At 44.2% G+C, this 16,609-nt stretch overlaps 3 protein-coding genes and 1 non-coding gene across 4 annotated transcripts; 2 read left to right on the forward strand and 2 right to left on the reverse strand.

Annotated features, from left to right (window-relative positions):
• Positions 1-2,158: 2,158 nt before the first annotated feature.
• Trnam-cau (transfer RNA methionine (anticodon CAU)) lies at positions 2,159-2,230 on the reverse strand. The gene has a single exon. It is a non-coding gene; the product is annotated as a tRNA-Met (tRNA).
• Positions 2,231-2,937: 707 nt separating this feature from the next.
• On the forward strand, positions 2,938-3,398 carry LOC124097888 (histone H4). Its single transcript, XM_046452468.2, has one exon. It carries the CDS (start codon positions 2,993-2,995, stop codon positions 3,302-3,304), a length of 312 nt encoding a protein of 103 aa, XP_046308424.1. The 5' UTR covers positions 2,938-2,992; the 3' UTR covers positions 3,305-3,398.
• An 11,172-nt stretch (positions 3,399-14,570) lies between these two features.
• LOC124097873 (histone H2B type 1-C/E/F/G/I) lies at positions 14,571-14,997 on the reverse strand. Its single transcript, XM_046452452.2, has one exon. It carries the CDS (start codon positions 14,950-14,952, stop codon positions 14,572-14,574), a length of 381 nt encoding a protein of 126 aa, XP_046308408.1. The 5' UTR covers positions 14,953-14,997; the 3' UTR covers position 14,571.
• A 307-nt stretch (positions 14,998-15,304) lies between these two features.
• LOC124097869 (histone H2A type 1-H-like) lies at positions 15,305-16,033 on the forward strand. Its single transcript, XM_046452448.2, has one exon. It carries the CDS (start codon positions 15,353-15,355, stop codon positions 15,743-15,745), a length of 393 nt encoding a protein of 130 aa, XP_046308404.1. The 5' UTR covers positions 15,305-15,352; the 3' UTR covers positions 15,746-16,033.
• Positions 16,034-16,609: the final 576 nt, after the last annotated feature.

Below are 16,609 nucleotides of genomic sequence, written 5' to 3' on the forward strand. Positions count from 1 at the left end.
ATATTCAAGTGGACTTTGCTTGGCAGGTGCAACTGACAATGTCCTTGCAGTTCAGTGTTAGACCACGACACAAGAAAAGACCACTGACTCCAATTAAAATCAAATTAAAGCGAGCTTATTATTTTGACCAGCCTGGCTGCCTCTCTCATTAAAAACCTTGGGAACAATAGAGCACCACAGCTTTCCTGTAGCCCAGCTTTATAGCCCAGAAAGTTACACAAAGGGGGGTTACAGATAACAAAACTCTGATGAGCATAACACAAAGGATAGTTTACATTTTTGCTGGCCCCATCATCAGAATTTATGAAGGTCATTAGAGCCTCAGAGAGGGTCGTTATCTGGCCAGGGAAGGCCAAGATTTATGAGGCGTCACTAAAGTTTCAGAGAGGGCTGCTATCTGGTCAGAGAGAGCCAGGCATGGGTGAGTTCAAGGCATGGGCAGGCATTTTCCAAGCAGGTTCAGAATTTGCAGTAATTTATAGTAAAGCCGAAATTAGCTTTTCATGGCTTTGTGTCGAGATGGCTCCCAATTTTAAGAGAAAATCAGGCTGGGTCTATCAACAGCTGGAGAGAAGCACACAAGTGTGATTACTGACTGATAACAGAGGACAGGAAGCCTTCTCCAGCCTTCTGCCACCTGCATTTCCCCCAATTTTCCTGCATTCTATCCTTTGCTGTAATAAATCTTAATCTGTTAATCTGTTAATGCTGAGTTTTATAAGAGCCCCCCTCCCCCCAAAAAAAACCACACTTAACTAGTGGATGGCCATGACTGGACAATCACAAATTTTCCTTGTTCCCTCTGCACTCAACACATTAACCTTTTAAAGAAGTGATGCTATTGTGACCCAAAGCTCAGTTTCTGTCCCCAATGCTTATCAATGCCAATTTAATAATGAGGACACAGTTTTGAGAAAAATAAGTTTTATTGCTTTGCTAGCAAAGGAGAAACACAGGGGACTCCTCTCCCAAAGGCTGTGACTCTCCCCATCAGGAGGGACATGTGTGTGTGTGTGTGTGTGTGTGTGTGTGTGTTTAAAGAACTCTTCAAGGGTACATTCCAGGTATGCTCTGATGGGACCAGGGGGCCCTGATGGCCCCCTGGTTAGGATTCACTTTTTAATTTGGGAGGTAATTACTTACCAGATCCTCAGCAGGCATCACCTTCCTGTAGTGCATGTGTTCAAGGGCAGTTAACTAGGGGAAGAAAAGATTACAGTCTCCCTATTCTTGTTAGGGAGGGGAAGAGGGGAGAAGAGAGAAAAAAACATTAAAAAAAAAAAAAAAGCCTTAGAGCAATGAGGGCTGCAGAAGGTGAAGGGGCCACTGTTACATTATAATGAAAATATTTCCTTCTTTAAAAATAGTTGTAGGCTACAGGCTACTTCACGTCTTTTTCTCCTTAGCTTCTAGTACAGTATCTGACACATAAATATCTGAACAAGAATCCTTTCAGACAGAGAGAAAAATAAAACAACACATGTGCTTAAAGAAAATAAGGGCAGAGAATGGCTGTACAGGAAATATTCTAGGAAGAAAGATTACAAACACATTTACCAGTGGCAGGGGCAGAAGGGTTTTCTGAGGACGAGTTCAAAGGTAGCTATCCAAAGTCCACACCTGTTGCAAACTACTACTCACTCACAAGGGTAGGAGTCTGGTAGTTGCAAAGACTCTGCAGAGTGACTCTTAGTGAATTTACAGTCTATCATCAACCTAACCACTCGGCAAGAAAGGCTTTCTAATTATTTATCAAAACAAATCAAACAAACAAACCAAAAACCAAAACCAAAACCAAAACCCTAACTAACCAAACAAAACTACATTCCTGTGTTCCTACCCCGTCCTGGTCCTTGGCATTCAGTTTATTTCAGCATTTTCCCCCGCTTCGGAGGCAACAAAGAATTGTCATGGCACGGCCATTTTGGCAGCTGGAAGAAATCTGATTTATTATGAGAGTACACTTGGGTGTCCATGAAAACGTTCTGTTTATCTGCAAAGATTGCAAAACAGTTCAAATTTATTTCCTGACAGATGTTCTTAATTTCAGGACTGTTTTTCCTCTCTAAAAATCTAGATTCATTTTTCTTAGTTATTGTGAAACTAGTCTAGAAGATTTTTATATTAGGAAAGAAAGAAAAAGAAAGAAAACCATGGATAGCAGAGGATGGTTTCGATCCATCGACCTCTGGGTTATGGGCCCAGCACGCTTCCGCTGCGCCACTCTGCTCTGCGTCACTACGTCCTTCTAATAATACTCTTAACACTGTCTATAAGCTATATGTTCAGCCCACCTACAATTAAACCGACTTGAGAGAAATCGCCTTTTTTGGATCATAGGATGCAAATTGTTTGGAAGAGTGCTGCTTACAGAATCAAAGACACAACTAGGAGAAGAGAAACGCAGACACTTGCACACTGGTGAGTTACTGGGTGCAGAGCAAAGGGCGGTCAGACTTTAATAAGCAGGGGGAGCAGGGTAGGTCGGGAATGGAACCCGGGACTCCCGTGGGCCTTTACCACGAGTCAGTAACCGGCCGTGTCTCTGCCTTCGGGGAGGAGGTTTTCTTTGGCGTGGTGATGCAGCCAATCTAGCGCGTTTCCTTTCTCTCCAGTGAGGGGTGGTAACGGGGACAAAGGTGGCTTCCGCATAGCAGAGACTGCAGTTTTGGTCATGTGGTGAAAGCTCCAGCGCAACTGTTCTAAAGCACACGATAACCACTAAAGGCTGTGTATACTTTTTTGGTTTGGCGTAGTTGTTGAAAGGTCGGAAAACTCCCCCTTGGGGACAAAGAGCCCGCCTGAAAGACCTGCGTAGAGGGCATGCTCAGGCGGCGGCCCCGGATGTTAGTGACGTCATCTGGGCTGAGCTCTGAAAGGCGGGGCGAAAGGCCCCGCGTCTTCAGTCTTCAATCAGGTCCGAAATCCGTGCATATAAGGGAATTGCTTCTCTGCTTTCACGCTTTCGGCACACTTCCTTAGCGCTTTAGCCATGTCTGGTCGTGGCAAGGGAGGTAAAGGTCTTGGCAAAGGCGGCGCCAAGCGCCACCGCAAGGTGCTGCGCGACAACATCCAGGGCATCACCAAGCCCGCCATCCGCCGCCTGGCCCGCCGTGGCGGCGTCAAGCGCATCTCCGGGCTCATCTACGAGGAGACCCGCGGCGTGCTCAAGGTGTTCCTGGAGAACGTGATCCGCGACGCCGTCACCTACACGGAGCACGCCAAGCGCAAGACGGTCACGGCCATGGACGTGGTCTACGCGCTCAAGCGCCAGGGCCGCACCCTCTACGGCTTTGGCGGCTGAGCGTCCTGGTGCCGCCATCGCTTAACTTTACCAACCAAAGGCCCTTTTCAGGGCCGCCCACAGCTTTCTTTAAAAGAGCTCTTCCTTACTTCCATATTGATGTTGTGTGTTGCATTTCATTTCGTCCTTTGTCACGGCATGTCGTGTTCTGTTGTAAGCAGTATAAGCTGACCTAGGCCTGTGTAGCTAGGGCGGTCCTCTGTTGCGCAAGAGGTAAGTGGAGCTGGCCCCACACGGTCTCCGCACTGGAGCCGGCGTCTGGAGGCTGCCTGCCCTGCCTCCTGGTGCACAGTGTCCCTGGAGCGTCCTGAGCTGCACAGAGCCCTGGGTGCTGGCAGCAATGTGTAGGTGCAGGCCAGCAATCGGCTTGGAGTTATAGTGCGATTTATTACAAGGAGGAACGCTAAGGCTACGCCGTCGATAGGACGTTAAGGAGCAAACGCAAACATCCTTATTTACAGAAATGAGGGCATGTTTATGTGCAGGCATCAGTGGACTTGTTAGGTGCACTGTTTAATTCCCACACTCTACTACTGTTAACTAATTTAAACCAAAGTCTCAAGGTCTATTTAGTTTACGTAGAAAATATCCCAAACAATGCTTGGCTCAGAGAGTGAACCACGTTTTTGTTTGTTTCGGCTCTTAAACTGTCCTTCGGCGTTCCTGTTTTTTTGTTTTTGTTTTTTTTAGATATTGATTTGCTTGCGATTAGTCCCTCAGAAGTTCCATTAGTTTGACTTATTTCTGGTGGAAGTGCTTTACAAAATGTTTTACTTCGTTTATTTATAATGTGAAGTAGAAGCGATTTGCTTGAAATTTGTACATCGCATGAGGGGGCACATGATGTTTTGTTTATCCAAATGCAAGTTGATATATAAATGCTTGGCATAAGGTGATAGTTTATTGTAAAATAAGGCCTTTTTTTCCCTTATCATAGCAAGCGATCTGTATGGTGCTACTTTTATATCAAGAAAGCTAACAAAGGCATTTTGAATATCATCTTTTTATAAGATGGATTCTTGCGTGTCAATATGAATCTCTATTGGAGCAAAGGCATTGGTTTGAGGAGAAACCTCCATAAGGATGTCGTAGCACTTTTATTTTCTATAGTCTGATATTTATAGCAGTGGGTGGAAGTGAATAAAAATAATATTCTTATGTTCATTTATGGCGTTTATTGGGTGTGGGTGTGTAAGCAAATAAAAGTGTGTTAGATGGTGTTAAGTGCTATGAGATTACTGAAGCAGAGAAAGGCACAGTGTGTGAAGAAGAAGGTAATATTTAGATGATAGCGGCATAGAAAGTTCATTGACAAAGTGGAACGGAGAAAAAAGACAATGGGAAAATGAAGCAGTGTTCCAAGTAGGACTGCCTGGGGTGCAGGAGAAGGAGGCAAGGTCTGGGAAGCAAATGGAAGTGAGTAGTTCCTATCTGGCCTCCTAGGCTGGTGTGTAACTGCTTTCAGTTTTACATTGAATGAGGTGGAGACCACTGAACAGTTTTGAGCAGACAACTTGACAACATCTGATTTACTTCAAAATGATCTGTCTGCATGTCTGGGGAATTGCCTGATAGGACGAGGGTAGAAGCCAGGAGACAGGCTATTGCAACAAGTCAGATGAGATGACAGTGGCTTGGGCTTCAGTGTTAGTGGTTGAGGCTGTGAAAAGTGGTAGATTTCAGATATTTTTATCCACACTTCCACCCCCACCCTGAGCTACTGATATAGGGGACTAGAGAAATATTTACCATAATTCCAATGATTTTTAGCCATAGCAACAAGGATGGAGATACCAGTTACTAAAATGGGAAGAGTAAGGAAGAAACAGGTTTCAGAGAGAATTAGTCTTAGTTTTGTATATTCAGAGTTTGAAAAGTTGTTAATATCTAAGAGGAAGATATGAAATGGGCAGTTGATGTATGAGTCTGGAGTTTAGGGTAAAGGTCTGAGTTGGAAACGTAATTGACATGAAAACAGAGAAGCTACATGATCAGATGCAACTTATTAGGAAAGAAGGTTGATAATGAAGAGCAGCAATTCAAGGGCTGAATGAGCTCTGTTTGTGATATGTGGATTCCTAACTGATGGTTCTACAGGTGCTTCCTCAATCAATTCTTTTTCTCCTGTAGCTTCTTCTGTAGAATATGTATTATCACCACTTTATAGATGTGGAAGAATACCTTTAAGTTATAAATATAGGCAATGAAATTGAAAAATTTACTCAACCTTTTAAAGCCATGGGGTTATTACTATGAGGATCCAGTGATATACATGCACGCCTTTTCCAAAGTGCACCTCTTTCCCCACATATTTTGCAAACAACTCCAGGGAGTTATTGGGCTTCCTGAAACCCATTTGTGAAACTCACCTCAAGAGTCCTCTATCTAATGCCTTTTCTCCTAGCTTTACTAATCCTTGCAGTTCTGTGAACATGAATCTTGAAAATGAAAATCTGGTTCTGTTGAACTGATGTTTACTTGTTGCTATCGAAATATCATCTGCATGTTGATTTGGAAATTAAATCACAGCCCCCAGATTTCCCTTGAACTCCAGTCTCAGAAACCATACTACTTTTTTGGCATCTGTGCCTGAAGTCCAATCAATAGCCACTTCCAACTTAACAGTCCTCAGACAGCATTTCTGACTTGACCTCTGCAGAGCAGCTCCTCTTGGATTTGGTGAGTGGTGATTCTCACCTGTCAGCTACAATGCTATCATTTTTTTTTTTTTTTGTCTTTTCAAACTCTGTATCCAGTTCATCAGCAAGTACTAAAAACTCTATTTTAAAAATACAAATGGAATCCAACCATTTCCCATTCTGATTGCTGAGGCCCGGTCCAGCCAGCCCCACTGTCCCTTCTCATCCCTTCTCACTTATGATTTTTTTGCAGAACCCTCACCTCCTGGGCCTGCTTTTGCTCTCTCCCCCAGAGCAGCCAGATGTTAGAGTCTGTAAACAAGTCAGGATGGCGCCTGGCAAAATGCCAGAGGGAGTGGTTTGTGATGTAACACCAGCAAGCCATTAAGTGTGGAGATTTCTTATTGGTTGACTGATGTGTCTAGTTTATGCTAATTAATAGGCTGTGTGGAATGTATAAATATCCCTCCGGTCCTACAATAAACGGCTCCCACTCCTGCTGTACCAACTTACACAAGTTATTCGTCACCCCCCGGTTATTTTGCTGCAGCCGGACTGTGGCAGCCAAATGGATTGCAATAAAGGGCAATTCAGACCAGGTTGCCTCTCCCCTGGAAAACTTCCAATGGCTCTCCTTCCAGCGTAAAACCCTAAGTCCTTTCATTGGTCCACAAAGATCTTGTTACTCATGTGGCCACAAATCCCAATACTTTTCCCAACTTCATAGCCCCTGGAGCTCTCTTGAAGTAATGTCTCTGTTTCAGGGACTGTGCACTGATAGTCCCCTCTCTGAGGACCTCCATGCCAGATCTCTGAATGTGTTACTCCCTTACTTCCTTCAGGTTTGTATTTAAATATCCTGTGGATGAGGCTGTCTGTGACCATGCTGTTTTAGCATTGCAATTTCTATATCTGTCTTCACTTCCTGTTTTCCTCTTCCTTGCAGTTGAGGAGCCTACAGTCTACCAGGAACGAAAAGCATAACCCTATGGAAGGCAAAGCAGGGGTGGAATACCATATAGGATGTCAGCAGAATGTAATTCAAGTCACTTTTCCTTTTTCTGGCAGAAAGGGATGGTAATTCATGAAGAATCTTTTAAAAGCGAGGTGGGCTGTATGCCTATATTTTCGGTGACTCCGGAGCGAGCTCAGTGATAAAAAAGAAAGGGGGTGGGTTGGGAAGACACAGTAGGTGATTGATTAAAAAAAATTCTTTAAAACAAGTCTATATTAGCAATTTTTGCAAAGTTCAGGTGTGATTTTCTTATAACCAAATTTCAGTACTAGCTATATTTCATAAATCATGGAGATTCTGACTTTTTGTAGAAGGGAGTTTACTTTTCCGCTAATATACAAACACAAGAGTACATTAAACACAGACAGGTTGTAAAGGATAATCTGATGACCATATCTGAATCCAGTTGCCAGTTAGGAATAACAAAGCAAAACGGCTGCTTTGACCTCATCTCATCTTTCTGCTATCCATCAGAGGTAACCACAGCTCAGAATTTTGTATTTCCATCTTTTTTTTTGCCTTAAAAATTCCTGTTTGGCCCTTATATTCATACTACACAAAGTTTTGCTTAACTTTCTCATTTGTTCCTCTTCAACTTTAATGGAGCATTAGTTTATAAATAAGAACATATGCTTAGCATGACAGAGCTATGTAGTTTAAAAATTCTCAGTCTGTTTTTTCCTATTGGGCTAGACACTTTACTTTTCCTTAATTTAAAAATGTCGTTCATTTTTGCATATTAAGATATAGCATAACACTTGGTACAGAATTGTTACTCAATAATTATTTAAATATATTCCTTTTCTTTTTAAAATAGGATAGAGACTTTGGAGAGGAAAAGATCTGAGGTAGAACATACTGTCTGTTGAACACACAAATGGTAATTGTGGAGAGCATCAAATGGAGAATGTTCTCTGCAGAGCAGTTAATCTTTTTACCCAGAAGAATGTAACAGTACTATTCACATTTTGGCATGGATCCTTCTAATACAGCCTCTCCTTCCCAACTATATTATGTGTGTGAATATATTATAATTGAGAAGACACTGTTTTGCAATTGTCCTTATCCCCACACTACCCCACAAACATTTTTTATTTATTTTTGTCACAATGTTTTTAATGATTGTTGCATACTATTTCACTATGGACAAAACCTATTTTTAGCCAAACTCTCAAACAATCATATTTCTGTTTTTTGGGCAAAATTAAGCAGAAGCATAGAGCATGTTTAAAAAATTAGAAGATCAGTAGGATTTTATATATTATTAACTATATGCACAAAAGGAAAGGGAATATTTTAAAATGAAGACAAGATTTCAAACTTGGATGTGTATATAGAGCTGAGGCAGAGCATAATGAGATCACTCTTGAGTACTATTAAGAAGCATTATCACTCTGTTTTTTCTTAACCCATGGCGCTTTACCATTGAGCCACATCCCCAGCCTTTTTTATTTTTCATTTTGAGACAGGGTCTCGCTAAGTTGCTTAGGACCATGCTAAGTTGCTGAGACTGGCTTTGAATTTGTAATCTTCCTCTCTGAGCCTCTGAGCCCCTATGCCCAGCGTTACTACACTTCTTGTTATGGGTTGAATTTTATCTGTTCCAAATTCATATATTGAAGTTTTTAACATCTGAAAATATGACTCTATTTGGAGATAAAGATGCAAAATGAGGTTATTGAGGTGGGCCCTAATTCAATCTGGTGAAGAGATTAAAACACATACACACAGAGGAAGACCTCCTAAAGACAAAAGATAGCCATCTACAAGCCAAGAAGAGAGACTACAGAAGAAAACTGTTTACAAGGTTGATCTTAGACTTTACCTCCAGGATTGTGAGGACATTTGTTTAAGCCACACATCCTGTACTTTGCTATTTCTAGTGAACTAGAATCCTTCTTAAACATTTTCATTTTGTTTTTTTCTGGATGTTTTCAGTGTTCTGCCTGTTTTTCTACTGAGAAAAACAAGCACACAGAACACAGATCCACCCATAGGATGTTGTACAGAGGAAACTATTTTTTCCTTCTACCCATCTTGGGTTCCTTGACTGGGGGCCTGTAAGAAGAACAAACAAGAGAAACACATGCACATTCATTTAAGTTTTACATGACATGAGAGCCTTCTTAAGGTAAGAAAGACCTGAAGAAGCTGTTAAAGCTGTTTTCATGCTGGGGTTGATAAAGTGGACAATCTCGGAGAAGTGTAGCAGGACAAAGAAAATATGAACTAATGTTAAACTAGGGGAAAACTAGCAAGGCCTGTTGAGTCCTGCTGGGGTTTGCAGGTCTCACAAGAATCTTAGGGTGACCTGCTTTAGAGGAGAAAGCTGGGACATGGTCAGAGACTGTCCTACACATGCTGTTTCTCAAATTCTCTCACCTGAACATAGTATATCAGGGTTCTACAATGTGTGGTAGTATATTCTTAACTCCGTCTATATATATACAATTGAGGGTAGATGGGAGATAGTGACTTTTTTGGGTCCTCCTTGATTATTACCATGGGAAGGTCAGAAAGACAGCGGCTACTTGAAAGAGCCTAAACATGATGTTACTTCTACTTTAAGGCTGAGGTGTTCTAGTGTTCCTCAGCATTCTAGGCACAGGTATTTGCACATTTTCTCTAAAGTGACCACTGTCAGGGGCAGAGTGAGTTCAGATAAGCTAGGCCTCCTCAGGCAATGGTTCTGTCCAATTAAAGCATATACTTGTTAAGCTGAAGAAGTCCATCTAACAAATAGGTATATGAGGTTTGTGGGAATAAGAGGAAGACCTAGTATATAAATGGGAGGGAAGCATATACAGTGAGTTAATGAATTGAGAAATAGGCATGGGGAGACCAAAAATTTTCTTGACCTGCAGGACATCAAGGAGGGTGATGAACCTAGGCCGGGAGGAATGAAGGGACAAGAGACACGAGGGATGACAGCAAGACAGGAGTTCTGATCAAGCTGCAAATTTTTATTGTTCACACAGAGGTATTTATATGCTGGGGATGGGGAAGCTCTCCTATTGGCAGTTGCTGGATGTAGGTTGTAAAACTGCCAGCTGCAGGATGTCTGCACAAGGCGAGATAACTGCAGGATGTTCCAGGAAGATAGATGGTCGCAGGATGTTTCCCAGGCAGTGCTGGGAGCCACAGTCTGGCTGGGCACAAATGCCGCAGTCTGGCTGGGCACACAATCACGAGCCACCACACAGCTTGTAGATTCAAACAGCAACTCTTTATTCCCGAACTCACACCAGCCGTCTACAATCACGTTCTGGGGAAATCCACGTTCTCTTCCCAAATCCACGTTCTCTGCCCAAATCCCCCTCCACTGGGCTTCTATCTCCAAAATATACTGTCTGAATCCCGTGAGAACTCAAGGGGAACTCAGGCAGCAGGATACGCCCTATTCCCAGCAGGAATAATCTTAAACCTTAAACCTGGAACCTAAACTGGGAACGCCCTAAACACGATTATCTTAAAACCGGGAACACCCTAATCTGCCTTGGTCCTTGAGCAAGGTCACGTACATTCAATGTCACTGCAACATGGGGTACGCTGGCAAGGAAATTGTCATACCTACTTGGCTAATGGCTCCCAGCAAGGCAGGCTGTTTCTTGTAAAGGTCAGGCTATTCTCAGAAAGAGAACTTCCTTCTAGCCCCTGACATTTCCCCCTTTCTTATAGAAAATATTTGACCATGCCTTTATTGGCCATGTTTTTAGGGGGTGATAGAGGCTCTGTTCCTCTAGGAGGCCTTAGAATATCTCCTGATCCTAGCGAACGTCCTCACTAGGAGATTTTGTGGCCTTGGCATGTTTTTGGAGGAGACGGTTTTTAGGGCGTGTCACTCAGAGGTCTTGGGTTTTGGGATCCCTGGATCCATCCTCCTGCAGTCCTTCCTGCACCCTCCGTCATTATGGCCTAACATCCTCACTCCATGGGTGCGTCCTCTCCCAAGCGGAGGGGTCCATGGGAGGAGGGATAACTTAACCCTTATGGCAAGGGCAGAAGATGGTTGGTCAGAAGCTGTTATTTGTACTTTTATATAAGAAAGAGAGGTCTGTGGGGATGTAAACTTAAGAAATAAGCCTGTGAGAAGGGTGGAACACCCTTTTAAATGTTGGCAGCACAGTCTTCCATCTCCAGACGATGACAGTGGACCTGTATGGGCTTAGAGGCTAAAATATTAATCTGTTCTTTAATAAATTGTACCAGCCTGTTTATAATGCAGGGTCCTATGGACACCATTAAAAGTAAACCCAATAAAGGGCCCAATAGGGGAAGGTAGGGTAGAAATCCATTAAGCCCATTCCAAAGTGGATTTTCAAACAGTTCCCTCCGTCTTTTTTTCTAAGTCTTCCTGAAGCTGTTTAATTTTAGTGCGTACTATGCCTGATTTATTGGCATAAAAGCAGCATTGCTCCCCCAGGGCCAAGCAAATACCTCCCTGGTTAGCTGTCAGCAAGTCTAAGCCTCATCTGTTTTGAAGGACTACTTCTGCCAGGGAGTCTATTTTGTCCTGTAAATCTTTAATGGTTCCTGATAGAGTTTGTACATCATCTATAAGTTGTTGAGACAGGCGACGGTAAGAGTGTATAGCCGTGCCTAAGCCAGCTGTACCTGTGCCCACAGCAGTTGCTATTCCAAGGCTGGCAAGGAGTGGTAAGGCCTGTACTGTCCGCCTGTGTCTTTTTATTAGGGTGTCTAGGCTAGGAATGGGTAAAGGTTCGTCTCCTGATACAATACTTATATCAGGGAGCAATAAGGCAAGAACACAGCCACCGGTCCAATTTGTCGGAAGCCTGGGGAAGGCCAAGTTTCTTCTGCAGACAAAAACTGTACCATTGGGGGGACAAAGAGGTGGGGTAGGTGAAGAATAATTATGTAATATTGAGCAATTTCCAAAAGAATTAATTCCAACATCAACATCATAGTTATTATTCTGCATCATGCCTAAAAGACATAATGTAAAAGTACTCATAGGCTGTACTCTGAAAGGAAGCCCAGGTTGGCATGTATCATTATTGTCTATGGGAGAATTAATAGGAACTGCCACGGGCATTATCACCCCTGCTGTCATGCAAAGCCAGCAATCACTAGCAAGGATGGGATTGGAATCATTAAGCAAGGAAAAGGTAGTTTCCAAAATACCCAATGTATTAATATCTAAATCTGGAAGTTAGGATTTAGGCAGCACTAAGGGATGATATGTAAGCTCAGGGAGTTGGGGTTTTAAAAGCTTAAGTATCTGAATATGTTTAACAGCATCCGTGGGCCCTCCACCATCAGAGACCCCCGTAGGGGCGTTAAGAGGCCAACGGGAGGGTTTGCCAACAGTGCCTTGGCATCCAGCTAACCGCAGCGTGGTGTGGTAACTTGTATGTCCAAGAAAGCCATTGATGGTATCTGCGGCAACTCCAACTCCTTCAGCAGATCTGGTTTGTGTTGGGGAGGCTTGAAAATATTGTACTCCCTGTTTATTAAACACAAATTGAGGCTGACGCATAGCAAGAGACATGCACCGTCATGGTATATGTACAAGTTGCAGAACAATTTTGGAGAGTTTTACTTGTACTGGAGGAAATAATCTTGTTAACACACACCCATTTAGGCTGGTGAAACCCACCGAGTTTAGCTTCAGCCTCAGCACGGAGGTAAGCCACCTTAGTCCTGCAGTCAACAGTCTGGGTAAAACTGGTGGGAGCCTGAGACCGAGATCCTCCCTTGCATTCGCAGGGGGAGCCAAAAAGGTGCTCCATGATGTTGGAAGGTGGAGGGCCAAGGCCCCCGTGTACAAACCTGTTCAACAGAAGTACTTCAAGTAGGAGGATTTTCATACAAATTGTTGGCTGCATCTGAAAAAGAGGAAAATTTGTCCTCAGGGGGAGGGCCTCCGTCCCTGGGTTGAGGTAAGTCATTGACCTGTTTAACCAGGCGTTCTGGTAACCATCTTGGGGCTGCTTACTCTTGATCCAAAACACAAGGTGAGCCTTGTCCCCAGATGAGGACAGGATCTGGGCCTTTCCATTTATTTGTAAGGGGATCGCGCCACATAACAGGTAGGTGAACAGAATTAGAAGAGGGATGCCAGTGTCTGTCTGCGGCCGAATGGCCTTCACTGTCTAGGGTAAGAAAATGAAGGGCAAATAATGCATGGTTAAGGCGATCCCTGGGAGTGGTAAATACAAGGGCGGAAGCCTTAAGGCGGGTTAGCCAAGTCTTTAAGGTAAGGTGGGCACGTTCCACAATGCCTTGGCCCTTAGGGTTGTATGGAATTCCAGTAGTATGACAAATTTGCAAGGTAGCACAAAACTGCTTAAACTTGGCACTGGTATATGCAGGGCCATTATCTGTTTTAATATGTGTCGGTTTACCCATTACCGGAAAGGCTGAAACAAGATGAGAAAGGACATCTTGGTAGCCTCTCCGGAATGTGGTGATGTAAAAATAAAGCCACTGAAGGTATCTATAGAAACATGTGTATATTTGGTCTTTCCAAATTCAGGAAAATGAGTAACATCCATTTGCCAAATGTGATTGGGCAGTAATCCTCGGGGGTTAACTCCCAAGTGTTGAATGGGGAGGGAGATAGCACAAGTAGGGCATGCTTTTACTGTTTCTCGCGCCTGTTGCCTGGTAATTTTACAAAGTAATTGAAGGCTCTGGGAATTTAGATGGTGAAGATTATGTAACTCCGTGGCCTTTTGAATGGAGCCAACAAAAATTGGAAAGATGGAACGAGTTGCCGCATCAGCTTGGGCATTACCTTGTGTTAGAGGGCCGGGAAGATCAGAGTGTGCCCTGATGTGTCCTAAGAAAAATGGGTGTTGTCTGGCCTGAATGAGCTGCTGAAGCTGGTGAAACAGAACTTCCTTCTAGCCCCTGACAAAAAAATAGATAAATAAACAGATAAGTAAAACAAAAATTAAAAAGCAATTCTTACAAGAGTTTCCACATTTCTATCCTTAAGCAATCTGGACCTATCTTTTTTTTTTCTTTTTTGGTACTGGGGATTGAAAGGATCTATATTTTTAAGATGAACTTAAACTGAATTCCCAAGAAGGGTCCTATTAGGATAAACAGCCCACAGAAGCTCCTTTTTGCATTCATATCTTACCAACGAGGGTTGTTTTGCCATTAGCCAATCAGACCTAAGCCCTTCACACCTATTTACAACCCTTATTTGCATAGAGGACCGGAGTGGGAACTTGAGCGGGAACTGTTTGTCCTTCCCTTTGTTCTTCCAAAGGGCTCGGCTAAGGAACCCCACACGAATGTGAAGACCTTGAAACCTATTTCTCTAAATACGCAATCTCAGGGAATTGAAGTAGTTGTGGACAAGATCCATTATCAGGTTAGGAAGAACCGGGAGAGTCCTTGGAGCCACAGAAGTCTCTGGACCTGCCCATTATTATGCATACACTCACTATTCCCCACACTAACTGCTTTGCATTTTGCTCTTAATTGATCAGGTATAAGACAGAAATAAAGTTTAAGGTCAGTATCATGTATTGTTCCAACAATTTACTGTCATAATTCTTGAGTTGCAGTTCTCTCATGAAACTGTGGGTGGCTCTGAAAAGAGCCTTTGGGTTTAATAAACGCATTCGCAGCACTGTTTACTTGGAGCTGGTGTACTTGGTGACCGCCTTGGTGCCCTCCGACACGGCGTGCTTGGCCAGCTCCCCGGGCAGCAGCAGGCGCACAGCCGTCTGGATCTCCCGGGACGTGATGGTCGAGCGCTTGTTGTAGTGCGCCAGGCGCGAGGCCTCGCCCGCGATGCGCTCGAAGATGTCGTTCACGAACGAGTTCATGATGCCCATGGCCTTGGACGAGATGCCGGTGTCGGGGTGCACCTGCTTGAGCACCTTGTACACGTAGACCGAGTAGCTCTCCTTGCGGCTGCGCTTGCGCTTCTTGCCGTCCTTCTTCTGCGCCTTGGTCACCGCCTTCTTGGAGCCCTTCTTCGGGGCGGGAGCGGACTTGGCTGGCTCAGGCATTCTCGAACACAACCACCAGGATCCAAGATAGAGAAACTGTGAGCACAAGCTCAAAACACCCTTAATATTTGCTTGCTTGTATGCAAATTAAGGATTGCAGAATAACTCCTTCTCATTGGCTGTTTTAGTATCTTAACCTCTCATAGGCTATTTTTGAAATCTAGCTCTTATTGGTTCTTTCCCTAACTCCACCTTACTTTGAACTTTCAACTACAAACATTTCATGTAAATTAGAGGTGTTTTTTTAAATTTTAATCATCTGCCTTTTAATTGGCTGAGACTTGTCTTCAGCTCATGGCATAGGCTACTTTGCAAAACGGCAGGAGAGTATAAAAGGCTAGCTGCTTGCGCACTTGTAAACAGTTTTCCTGATTACTGTCACTTTGGTTCCCATTCTAATATGTCCGGACGCGGCAAACAAGGCGGCAAGGCGCGTGCCAAGGCCAAGACGCGCTCTTCCCGCGCTGGCCTGCAGTTCCCGGTAGGGCGAGTCCACCGCCTTCTGCGCAAGGGCAACTATGCCGAGCGGGTCGGGGCCGGCGCGCCCGTCTACTTGGCGGCGGTGCTCGAGTACCTGACGGCCGAGATCCTGGAGCTGGCGGGCAACGCGGCCCGCGACAACAAGAAGACGCGCATCATCCCGCGCCACCTGCAGCTGGCCATCCGCAACGACGAGGAGCTCAACAAGCTGTTAGGCCGCGTGACCATCGCGCAGGGCGGTGTCCTGCCCAACATCCAGGCAGTGCTGCTGCCCAAGAAGACCGAGAGCCACCATAAGGCTAAAGCCAAGTGAAGCAACCAAAGTCTGTGTGTAGCTACCTAAGACCCAAAGGCTCTTTTCAGAGCCATCCACATTTGCATTTAAAGAGCTTTGTAACCGGCTTTACCTAGTTTTCGTAGCACAGTAGGTAAACTTTATGTACCTGACCAGAACCCTTAGGTCACTCGCTATACCCGTGGCTGAAGTAAAATGAGACGCCTGGAAGCTGTGAGGAAGGAAAATGAGAAAAGCTTTTAATTGCTTTCAAGTAAAGACTGGTAGGGGCATACAAATTACGCCCAAATTTTCCGAAATCGAGGGTTGGATTAGATCACAGCTTCCGTTGTCCTTTATTCTTAGAATATTTCTCTAGCAAAGGAAACCGAAAATAAACGAATGATTTTTGAGTTTGTGGAAAAGGTACCCGAGGAATATGCTACCTGGACTGCTAAAAACAGCGCAATGTAAGATTCTTGAAAAGTAAGCCTGAGCTTTCACCTTAACCTAGAGTATCCGGCAAAACTCCATTCCATTTGGGCTAGCTTTCGCATGTCAGTTAACACTTGCCCAGTGACGCTGGGGCCAGGCATTTGCCGGTAATGTCCCAGGTACTGCATCCAGAAATCCTATGTATATAAAGGTCAAAGCTTCCACAAGTTGAATCTAGGCGCGGGCAGTCGAGGTGCCTAGAGGGATCCACCCCCCCACCCCCCCCCCCCCCCCCCCCCCCCACCCCCCCACCCCCCCCCCCCCTCCACCCCCCCCCCACCAAATACATCCGTTCTTAAAGCGTTAGGAATCTAGTCCCACCACACACCAAACAAATGAGAAGTAGCATATTCCAAGACCTTCTAAGTGGTTCCTTAGTTCCACTCTAGACATCTAGGACATTAACTC

Source organism: Marmota monax, unplaced genomic scaffold (assembly GCF_021218885.2).
Source record: "Marmota monax isolate L192 unplaced genomic scaffold, Marmota_monax_Labrador192_F-V1.1 WCK01_AAM20220418_F8-fsc00141, whole genome shotgun sequence".
NCBI classification, from domain to species: domain Eukaryota; kingdom Metazoa; phylum Chordata; class Mammalia; order Rodentia; family Sciuridae; genus Marmota; species Marmota monax.

Coding starts and splice junctions, on each gene's coding strand:
- LOC124097888 (XM_046452468.2), top strand. CDS start 2,993: ATGTCTGGTCGTGGCAAGGGAGGTAAAGGTCTTGGCAAAGGCGGCGCC.
- LOC124097873 (XM_046452452.2), bottom strand. CDS start 14,952: ATGCCTGAGCCAGCCAAGTCCGCTCCCGCCCCGAAGAAGGGCTCCAAG.
- LOC124097869 (XM_046452448.2), top strand. CDS start 15,353: ATGTCCGGACGCGGCAAACAAGGCGGCAAGGCGCGTGCCAAGGCCAAG.